The 12,326-nt window shown below is 36.1% G+C and overlaps 1 protein-coding gene across 1 annotated transcript in view; it reads right to left on the minus strand.

Moving 5' to 3' along the window:
* Positions 1-583: 583 nt before the first annotated feature.
* Positions 584-12,326, minus strand: part of UNC13C (unc-13 homolog C) — a 654,851-nt gene continuing 643,108 nt past the window's right edge. Inside the window, exons 31-33 of the mRNA XM_030814067.1 lie at positions 6,600-6,692; positions 5,061-5,220; positions 584-2,349 (exon numbers count right to left, since the gene is read on the minus strand). Of these exons, the coding sequence (XP_030669927.1) occupies positions 2,064-2,349; positions 5,061-5,220; positions 6,600-6,692 (539 nt within the window). The 3' untranslated portion in view covers positions 584-2,063. The remainder of the gene's footprint in view (positions 2,350-5,060; positions 5,221-6,599; positions 6,693-12,326) is intronic.

The following is a 12,326-nucleotide window of genomic DNA, read 5'->3' on the forward strand; positions in this document are numbered from 1 at the left end:
AGCATGTAGTATTTGGTTTTCTATTCCTGTGTTAGTTTGCTTCAGATAATGGCCTCCAGCTCCATCCATGTCACTGTGAAGGACATGGTCTCATTCTTTTTATGGCTGCATAGTATTCCATGGTGTATTTCCTTATCTGGTCTACTGTTGATGGACATTTAGGCGGGTTCCATGTGTTTGCTATTGTGAATAGTGCTGCAGTGGACATATACGTGCATATGTGTTCATGGTAGAATGTTTGATATTCTTTTGGCTATGTACTCAGTAGTGGGATTGCTTAGTCGAATGCTAATTCTGTTTGTTTGTAGTTCTTTGAGGAATCACCACACTGCTTTCCACAATAGTTGAAGTAATTTACACTCCCACCAGCAGTGTATAAACATTTTTCTTCACAACCTCGCCAGCATCTGTTATTTTTTGACTAATAGCTATTCTGACATCTAAACTTTTAATGAGATGTTAGAACCAAATAAATAATATGAAGACTATTACATATGGTCAAAAGAGCCTGGAGTTTTTATTCCTAAATAATAATGAGATGATATTGCATAAACGAAATAAAAAGGCAGAAGATACAATACAATGCTGCATGTGCTCAATATACGTCCATTTATTAAAGCATATGCCAGAGGATCGCATCACGCTATGCATTTGGAGGAGTCATTAACAAAGCAATGGCCTAACAGTTTACCATGAATTAATTAGCCCACCTCACTGGTCTGTGATTTCCCCCTCAGTAGCAGAATGGTTCTGACAGTCATGATACTAAGCACTTCTGTACTTAACGTATTAGATCAGCTTGTTCACAAAGCACAATCATAACAGGCTCTTGTTTCTGCTTCTGTAAGTAGTCCACTAACAGTTATGACCATAAGTTATAATTACAAAGTACTGTTTTACAGCCATATATTTTGGCATAGACTCTAAAAAGTCAAATCATAAAAATACAGAAAATGCACATATTCATAAACTGTTTTATATTCAAAAACCAACTTAGCTATATTTTTAGGTACCAAGCTGTATTACATTGTTCTCCTACTGCATTTGATGCATTTGGGACTTACTTATAAATACAAATTACAAAATTTTAAGCAATTTCTTCAGACTTAATTTTACTATTTATTTTTTCACTAGGTGGATGAAAACATGACTTCTGGCATCAGTAGAATATACAGTAATGCTGCATTCAATACTAATCATTGAATATTTTTTAAAATAAAGTACTGAACTGATTATAGAGTCATAACTGTCAGAGGGAAGATATTAACAATATAGTTACTTACAGGCATTTTCAATAAACCTTTCATCCCATTTCTAAACCATTAATGATTTTTAAAGAATGAAATATGGTAAAGCCAAGACATAACAGTATATGACAAATGCATTAACTTACCATTTTTACAAAGGTGATGTGACCTTGGCAGTTTTAGAGAACAAAGTTTTGTCTACATATATCAAACATTGTTAACAAACTCTAGCATTGCTTTATGTAAGTTTGCTTTAACAGCATTTCTTCACAGTGATATTTCAGAAAGGTTGGAAACTGGTCAGCAGAAAATATTTCCCACCTTTTCTATTTTTAATTTGTATGCAAAAATCACAATATCTGCGACTATAAAATTACAAATGCTTTCTAGAAGTGACTGCATTTCTAGTTATGGTAGAAAAGGGTATTTGTAAGACATCTATAATGAGGTAAGTAAATAAAATGGAAATTGAGTAATAAATGTTTTCTGATCTACGGGCAATATAATTTAACAGAGACAACTGATGGGCAAACTCAAAAGACTAGTTTTTAAAAATTATGTTTAATGAATGTGAAATTGGTAAAGAAACAAAATAAACATTTTAAAAGGTGTTCTTGATATTTCACTTTACATCATAATTTTGGCACTTCATGGAACACTTATTTCCCAAAGACCAGAATTGGTATAAAAGTTCAGCAGGTTTTTGTAGACATGGTACATGAGTACTGGCAAACATTGAAATGTAGTGAAATAAACATTCCCATGTATTTGCACATGCATGCAGTAGTCAAACAATTATAGTTATGAATTTAGGTTTCAAGCACTCTCTTCAGTAGATCTTGTTTCAGATTTAAGTCTTACAAATTCTTTAGCCACATCGTCACTGGTCCTCTGAGAGAGTATTCTTAGGATAGTCAAACCGGTTTCATCCATAGAGACGTTTTTCAGAAGAGGATACCATGCCCCGTAGCTTCCCTTTTCTGCTATGTTCTGTAGCTGAATGACTGTCATTCCGATAATTCGATCTTCTCTGGCAAAGCAGTAATCCTTAACTGAGAGATGAAGTTCATAAGCCCCTGGTCGATTTTCCTTTCCCAGAATGCTGTGTGGATTAAAAATACACATTCTGAGCAAAAACTTCACTTCCACTAGGCATCACTATGGTTCTCAAATACTGCTGAAAATTGTATACAGTGGATCTGATTATTATGTTGGCAAATAGAATATCAGTGTATTTTAACCCTTTAAATTTGACTTAGAAAGCGAATTTTAAAATGACTTTTTCGACAGAAAAAATGGGAATTAAGATACTATGTTACTATGTTACACTTAATCAGTAGAGGCAGGGTCTCCTGATTGCAGGTACGGTGGAGTTGGACAGGGGTCATGGGGGCTAGGCCAGGGTAACGGATACCTCTTGGCAGAATTTCTATGCCATTTCAATATCAGTTACTACTCTCACTTTACCTCCAAATCCTGAATAAGCTATTATATCTAGGAGTCTTTTCTCAGGGGAATACACTGCACAGCCCATCAAGCACTACTCACAATTATGCTAAATTGGATACAAATCTCCAGAGTAAATCAATTCCAGCAGAGCCTGGTGATTCGATGCCAATTCTTTCCTATGGTAACAGACGTGTGAAGAAGTGTGTGGCCTCTCCTCTTGTTAGTGTCAACATAATAAAGAAGGCCAAGTGGTGATATGGTAGACATAGTCTTCCTCCACCCCTTATTTTTGTTCATTCTCATGTTCTTTACTTTCTAATGAATGTATATCTAGGCCTCAGCAGTGGCAGTACCGGTTTCCAAATTCCTTCCTTTTACAGGCGATTTTTTCCTGATGAAACATTTTGCAGAGTCAAACTTTCATTTCTAGGAAACATTGGTAACTAAACTTTGTATTTAGGGAGAATCTGAAATAATGTGAAAGAAAATGGAAGTCTAAGGGATATGATGGGAACCAGATCTCATGAATTAAAAATGCTGCCTTTAAGTAGCTCACTGTTTAGTTGGGTCCAGGTTTTTGTCTGTGGTGGAGAAGTAGATAGTGAAATGTTGTAAGCTGGTTTATTAGCAGGGAATGTGATCTATTAGGACCCTTTTGATAGAGTAGGATACTTCAGGTTTAATAAGTGATAAGAGGGTGAAACATTCAGAGCAGAGTGCTGAAACGACTATAGGAAATCATGAACAAAAAACCTGTAAGAGACTATTTTGGCATGTAAATCCTTAGGGCTTTGTCCTAGGCCTAGTAACTTCTCTATGTATCCATTCCTAGGTTAGATTATTTATATTTATTGAATTTAATGACATCGCTTGAGAGTCTGACAGGCATCTCCAAATTAATAGATTTAAAACAACATTTTTATCATTTCCTCTTCCATCTTGGTAAATTACTATCTATCTATCTTCCCAACTACTCATGCCAAAAACTTAGGGATCATCCTTGATTTTATTCAGTGCCAGGTGTCACCCACTTTCCCCTTGTGGATCCACCCTCTTTTTTGCTGTTTGCAATCCCATCTCAGTAGGGTTTCTTCTTGCTTCCAGTAGATTTTGGCCAAAAGGGAACCCCATCAAGAGGTAGGCAGTGAGGTCAGGGTCTTTATTTCCCTGGCTCGTTGCCTGTGAGGCTGCCTCCGGTAGGCTGTTGCCCTCTATGGAATGTCACTGCTGCTTTCAAGGCAAGTATACATTCAAGTATACAGTTCAAACTTGATGTATACTTGAAATGTATACATCTAACTGAAAAGAAATGAATAGTTCTTTCCATTAATAGTGCATTTGAATAATACATTTCAAGCATACCTCAAGTTTTCACTTTCCTAATTTCTCTCCTCTTTTCAGGCATAAGCATGGTAATAGCCTGGTTACTATTAGCCCCAGCTCCCATGATTACTCAAATTTCTCTGCACTTAACTGCTTTGTAAATTCCTTTGTAAGTAAGCTCATTTCAAATTACTCTAAATTGAGTGTTCTTGGGAATTACTCTTTCATGTTCTACCTCCAGCCTATTTCCACATATGATATAGAATCTTCTCCATCTATCTCCCTACTAGGATCTGGTTAGTCACTAATAGCTATTGGCTGGACTATTGCAATAGCCTTTTAACTGATCTTTACATATTTGGTCTTACCGCCATATAATTATTTCTGTACACAACAAACAAAGATGTAAATCACATTGTTCATCTCTTCATTTGAAAACCCTTTAGTGGACCACCTATTGAACTTAGAATTGAGAAGCCCTATGTGACACAGCATCTGTACCTTGGCCTCCTCTCCAAAGTAATTGGATCTCACTCCTTTATCTATGATGTGCTGCTTCTTAAATATCCCAGACTTGCTCTTGCCTTAGAGTCCTTGTACAACCTATTTCACTTTGTCTGAAATGTTCTGCACTTCCATGCCTGGCTTTTTATTTGGACAGGTTTCAGTGTAAAAGTCACATGCTCAGAGAGGCTTCCCTGACCTCCCAGGCAAAGCAGCTAGTCATAGCACTTACCACATAGTTCTGAATATCATATTTAATGCCTTATGACAAATATTTTGTGACTTTATCATACATTCCTCATCCGTAGAAAGTAACTTACATGAGTGCACTGCAAAAGATTCATTCAGACACCTCCTATGATATATACACCTAATGACTATAACATTGGCTGATACATGGCAGGCACTGAACAGATAGATATAGAATGAATGGAAGGGAACTAAAAACAGAGCCCTTCCCACTCTGAACCCCTCAGTAAGGTCAGCTGTACAGTAACTATTGCCTGGTGGAATAAGTAAGGTGGGTTTATGACTTACAACTGAAATGTTTCATTGTACTTTGGTGACCACGTGTTGCTTTTTGTTTTTGTGCCTTGTTTTCTCTTCTTGTCTCCGAGGTTGGGTCCCAGTATACAAACTTCCACAAAGGGGCGGAACATTGCTGTGGTCTGCCAGTTTAGGTCATTAATAGCAATCACTAAAAAAGCAAAGGAAAGATCACATTTTAGCAAACAAATGTGTGGAAATTTAGAGTGAAATTTTAAAAGAGATTTATGAAGCCAAAACTTAATAATAGTGCCCTAACCCCACTGACAAGACACTGTACTCCAAGACAATAAAATACAATTTTCTTTCCAGAAGGCACACCTGATGGAGCTTTCAGCTTTAAGCTGTGTGGCTTTGGTGAAAAGTTAGCTGCAATTAAAATGACATCTGTTACTAATGAAAAGTTAGCACTCTCCTCCTCTGGGTAAAAACATGGTGTTCATATTAAACATTAAGATATGCTCATCAGGAAATAGATAAAATCTATAAATTTACCAGTCAATGACAATATTTTGGATTGTATGTTTTCAGTATTTAGTTACTTTATATACAAAATGATATTATAATGTGTTGCAATGTTATAGCTTTATTTTTTTAAGTCTATCATGGCTAATTTTCTAATTCATTATATATTTTTTCAACTGCTAATAATATTTTGCTCTGCGGATATATTTCATCCTGTATTTAGCCAGTCACTTGTTAGATATTATAGCTGTTTTTAAATTTCAGTCATCATAAAAAATTACTAAATGAACATTCTTGTGTGTAAATACCTTTGCTCATCCTCAAGCGAAGTGTCTTATAATTAAAATCACTACTGCAAAATATTCATTAAACTTTCACATGTTGGCAACATATTTTTCAAAAATATTTAAGGAAACTGAAAGTATATAGTACTGTATATAATCTTTTCTAAAATATAGCTATTTTACTTTTATGATGTAAAGATACAATATGTAATGTAATTGTAATTCTGAAATATATTGGGCAACCCTGGTTTTGCTCAAAGTGGGTATTGAAGTGACTAATATAAAAATAGAACGAGCGTATTGTGAACAAAATGCTAATCCTTTAATTTCATCTTTGAAATTACCCCTGCATTCAGGCTGTTTTTACGATACAAAACCAAGAAATCCAGCCACTCATTACAAAGAACTCTAAGCCAGTTGTTGGAAATCATATAGAAAAAGCAGTAGGTTTTGTGAATAGTAAGAACATACTGACTGACTTAATATTTAAAGTGCAAGTGTTCAATGAATATCATGGCACCAACCACAAAATAAATATCTGATAAAGTAAGTTTGGATATTTAAAAACTGTATTTATATATTTTGAATAATGCATGCTAAACATTAGTGCTATTGATATTTTTCTATTTTTAATCAAAAGTTTGGGTTTCATTAGGAAATTTTGTGCATGCCCTAAAATAATTATGCAGTTTTTTTAATGCAAGAAAAGTTACATTGCTGATATCAGTACTGCTGCAGAAGTTTAGAAGGCTGTTTTGATTTATCTAGACCAGAAGTATACCTTTTACAGTGACTTTATGATCGCCCGTTCCTGGGGTGGCAGTGATGTCCACATTAACAGATATCTGACCTACGGCATCTTTGGAGGAACGACCTGAAAATAAGAAGAAGTTTACTGGCCTGAGCTTTCAGACTCGTTAATAATGGACAATTTCATTCATAAAATTTATTATTGGAAATGAATAGTTCTTTCCATTAATAGTGCATAATAGGTGATGATAAATATTCACTTAAGTATGATATGCAAGTTTGAAGCTTGGATGTAATAATTACCCCATTGAACTAAGATTTCATTGGGCCTGCAGAAATCCTAAGACATTCTGTTACTATTATGAGGGTTCAAAGAACTAGGGTTGATTTACTAGCCACTTAATGAAGTTATATTCATTTCTTGCACACAAGGGTGCACCACTGATTTTTATTACTTTAAGAACTTTTCTACAATGTGCCCTACCAGAGCACTGGGAACAGAAAGGTAGCTTTGTTAGGGTCCTTGCCTTCATGAAACTCACAGTTGGCCAGGGGAGACCCACATGCAAATGTATTACAACAATTTATAACGTGTACCGATAGCATTTTAAAAAGTCATCTCTCTCCTGGAAAAGATTAGCCAGGGGTTAAACTTATTGTGTTGGAAAGGGCCTGTGATTTGGGTTCAGATAAACATCAATTCAAATCACAGTATGCCACCACTGATTCTGTTTTCTTATTTGTAAAATGAGGACGACACCAACCTCTTACTATATTCACATTAACGTATCTTTTATGAACATACACGTTTTTCCCCAGTTACCAGGTCTTTTTCTTTTCACCTAAAAATATATCATGGAGGTCATTCCAGTTCAGTGTAGATAAAGCTGCCACTACAAGGTACATGTTCAACGACTACATGCGTGGAAAATAAAACATTGATGTTTTATATTTAATCCATTATATGAATATATAATTTAACCATATTTCAATGAATTCCTTGCTATTATAAACTATAATGAATTATTATGCTACAAGTTTATCTACAGTATAGTTTTTAAAAGCACAGTATTTTTGTCAAAGTTATGTGGAGTTTTCATTTCTACCCTAGGGATTATAACTTTTGCAGTCTCATTTGCAATGTATTAGATTAATAAAGATCTTATTTTCATAAAAATGAAGGCTAATCCTGAAAGCCCAGAACAAAAGATTCTAAAAGACTTTCAGTTTCTATCTTGAGAGAATCATCAGGATTTGGGCCAAAACCTTTCAAGAGAACCTGCTGAGATGAGCCAGTTCACCACAAGGGCCTCTCTCCTTGGCACAGCCATTTGATGATAAAAGGACTGGAAGATAGAAAGTGGTCACTTTGGACATAAGAATTTTAGAACAACCCTTCACACTAACCAAATAGACAATGACCCCTCACCACTAAAGGTCACCACTGAAGTACAAATGGAGTCATCTTTTTTCTTTCCTTCCTCCCCCATGCCAGGGAGACTACCACCTGGAGAAAGAGGTCATGAGAGGAGGTCATACCTTTATCTTTTACTCTTTGTACTGCTGAAGGCACGATTATAGCCTGCTTTTGGGAGAGAGGGTTTTTTTTTTTTTTTTTTTTTTTTTTTTTTTTTTTTTTTTTGAGACAAGGTCTTGCTCTGTTGCTCAAGCTGGAGCACAGTGGTGCAATCATAGCTCACTCCAGGCTCAACATGTAGGGCTCAGGTGATTCTCCCACCTCAGCTTCCCAAGTACCTGGGACTAGAAGTATGGACCACCACACCTGGGCCTCCCAAAAGTGCTGGAATTATGGGTGTGAGCTGCCATGCGCGGCCGAGAATAGAGCCAAAGCTTTGATGTGAGCAGAATGAAACCTTAAGAAATGAGTAATTTTCTAGCAGCACGAGTAACTAATACAGTATGAACCTGGACTGGGAGGTCCCAAAGTACTGCACCTGGCCATAACATTCTAAGTAGGGCAATATGTGAGTTTCGGTGTCCTTCGTTATGAAGGAAGACTTATGTTGTTTTAAAACAAGTAACATCTAAGGAAATGTGCCTAAAACCTTTAAGAAGGGACTCTAAACGTACACAAGGTAAGTTTTTCCTTTCTCAAATTGCTTGTCTGCGGTCTTCCATTTATACACCCTAGCTGTGTGTGTGTTTTCTAATCAGATATTGACGGTTGTATTGACGTCAGGGGCAGAGGATTTAAAAATCTTGCTGATGTACTCAGCAGTGCCTGAACACTTTTCTGAAACCTCCTGGGTGGAAACATTTACTAGACTCTCAAAATACATATTTCCTTTTCTAAGACAAAAATTGACTCTTCAATTAGGTCAAACATAGTCTTGAGAACTGGCTGTGTAAGGTAGTACAACCCTAAAGTGCAATGAGGAACATAAATTTTCTGACAATTGTAGGTCAGAAACAATGGGCTAGAAAGTATTGATTATCATTGCTCTTATTGCTTAATAGTCAAAGAATTTTCACTTTGGAACTACACGATTCTGCTTTCATGGCCCTAAGTTTATACCACTCTCTAGCACTCATGCTATAGCTAGTATTACAGTTAATAAAGGCATTCTGTGAAGGAGAAAAATCTGCATAATTATTAATAATCCATACTTCTCATTCATACAATGCAATGCTTTGATGTGCATTACATGGGCAATTAAATATTTGTTGATTAAATAGGCTGAAACTAGTTGCTTCCACAGTTTAAACAACATTAGTGTCCCTCTGATCAGTTCAAATTTCAGTTACTATGGTATATTAAATGTGTGTAATTGCATAAAGGGCAAACTTCACAAGCTAATTCTGTAGTCCACTAATCACTATGTGGATAGCAGACACATCATTAGTGACCAGTCTCTTCTTTCAAAGTAAAGGAGGTGATTGGTCACTGTGTACCTGTTCACACACAGACAACAAAGTGTGGCCCCTTTTGTTTTGCTGTTATAAACCCACGTGATTATTTTACGAACCTGGATAATCAAAAGATGGACTTGCTCAGGAAAGATGAAAGTGCAGCAAAGAAAGGATAAGGGGTAATGCTAGAGTGAATCATGCGTAGAGTGCAAATGAGTTAATCTAAGCAATCACTGACCCTTGGAATGGTGACACTACTGCCATTGGAGAGATTCTAGATAAGCATCCACGTTGGGCTTATTGACATAAGTGAGGAGAAAGATACAGGTATCTTAGCAAAATTTACGTGGAGAAAAGCTCACATTTAAGGAACTCTCAGATAGGTGATGACATAAAAAGCTGAAAGGATTACAATGTTGGTGGATTGTCATAGTCCTAAATTTGGATCCATTTCCAAGGCGTAGAAAAGCTGCTTGCCCCTTACTATACCATGAGAAGAAAGAGGCAAACACTGTTCAAACTCCTCTTAAAAAGACTTTTACAATAAAACTCATTAAACAAATATTTTTACTGTATTTTAAATTTCCCTGTACATTTATAATTGACAGTAAGAGGTTTTTTGCTTTTTGACAAAATGTTTTTAAAAGTCACGGTAGAATTTTACGTTTTTCCGTAAGTTATCCAGATTACTTTGCACAGTTTGTCTCCCGTTCTTTTCATAGCCCTGTATTACTGTGAAAAGAACTAAACATATACTTCCATTGATTCATTTAATGCTTTTGATACTGAAACTCTAAAAGCTGCTTAATTCAGTCACATGTGAGTTACATGTGTGTTATATTGTGCAACATATTTTACCTCACATTCGGAAGATTTGCTTTACTATGTCCTTGAATATGATGTGTACGGTGCAATTTGTCGATTGTCTATCCCAGGGTAAAAATGAAATTGAACCAAAGCACTTTGAAGTTGAACACAGGATACTCAATCGAGCAGTTATTTGCCCAAAAAGGCAGCCTATATTTCCCTTTCCTATGGATTTGAACATGGAAATAACCTAACATCATACTCTTTATTCAACAAAGTTTTAGCGAGCAATTCAGAAAATTTTAATGAGAGGCTATGCCTGTTATATAGTCTTGCTTATTCTAAATCCATAGGGATTAGACTACATGTGAAATCACCATCTGTGTGTCTACAATGTGCCCTTTGTCACTAACATTATTGGGTCATGAATACTTCAAGAATGAGTAGTGCCCTTGTGAGTATACACTGACAGAGGGCAGGAAGCTCAAAGAGCTCACTGTCTGCTTTATTTGAACTTCTCTTCAGAAGAGCAGCTTTTGAGGATTAAAAATTCCTGCTTACTGTCATTATAACACAGGATTTATAAGCACCTTACTGGAATCTCTCACCTACCATAATTTTAGTATGCTGTGTGAGGGAATGAACAGTCTCACACATTTAATAATGACTACTCATATAATGCTTTTAATTGGTAATGACCTAGATGAAACATGATATAGAAAAACACATCACAGCTTCTCAAATGACCCCTATAGGTTAACCAATTGCTTCAGTTTCTGACAAATTTGAATCTGGTCCCATGCACCTTTGCTGGGCCCCATAAAACAAGGAGGTAGATTATTTATGAAGGTCAACCACTCTGGCAATATCACAACTAAATATCAGGCTCATCTGCCCCATAGCTCCTCCATCTTCAGGTCCAGGACTCTGGATGGGAATGACCTACCTCCACATTCAGTTCTGTAAGTCATTAGGCATCATCCAAGATGGTAGATGATGAATAAATGGACAATGACTTAGGCTTTTTTTCCTCTCTCATCCCTTCCAGTGCTTTCTTTCCTGGTCTTTGCTCATTATATCCATGTTATTTAATATATATTTGGAAGAATTCATGGCAGTGATAACAATAATGGCTACAATTTTTTATTATCTATGTATGCCAGGCATTGTGCCAAGTGTTTCAGGTATAAGATCTAGTAAGGTATTATGTACATTTTACAGATGGTAAGACTGGGATTCAGAGGTTAGTTGCCTTAAACAGGCAACTAACTAATAATAAAGAGCAAAGCTGAGATTTGACTTCAGATCTCTAACTTATAAGATATAGTATATACTGTGCTCTGATGTGCACTGAACACCTTCTCCCCACATCCCTCCTCCCTGCCCCTCCACTTTTTTCTTTTTTCCATCAAAGAGGAAAAAGCAAACTTTGACCTGGTTTAGTTTTAATGGCAATTAAAATATTGCTACACTAAAAGACAGGACATGAAACAAAAGATTTAAAAAATTACTTATGTAGGACCTAGCTAGCTTAGGATTTTCTAACATTTATTTTGCATTTTCACTTTACTAAACTCTACAGTCACACGTCACTTAATGACGGGTATAAATTCTGAAAAATGTGTGAGGTGATTTCTTCATTGTGCGAACATCATCGAGTGTGCTTACACAAACCTGGGTGTTATAGCCCATGACGCTTCTAAGTGGTAGGGTACATACAGTTTATTGTTCCTAGGCTACAAACCTGTACACTATGTTACCGTACTGAATAGTGTAAGCAGTTGTAACACCTGTATTTGTGTATCTAAACATAGCTAAACATAGAGAAGATACAGTATAAAACACAAAAACAAGACACCTACATTGGGCCCCTTACCATGAATGGAGCTTGTGGGATTGAAAGTTGCCCTGGCTGAGTCCATGCCTGAGTGATGAGTGAATATGAAGGCCTAAGACATTATTGTACACCCTGTAGACTCTCTCTCTAAACACTCAGGCTACTTTATAAAAGATTTTCTTCAATAATAAACTAACCTTTCTGTAACCTTTTACTTTGTAAACTATTTTTAACCTTTTGACT

This window comes from Nomascus leucogenys, chromosome 6, assembly GCF_006542625.1.
Source record: "Nomascus leucogenys isolate Asia chromosome 6, Asia_NLE_v1, whole genome shotgun sequence".
NCBI lineage: Eukaryota > Metazoa > Chordata > Mammalia > Primates > Hylobatidae > Nomascus > Nomascus leucogenys.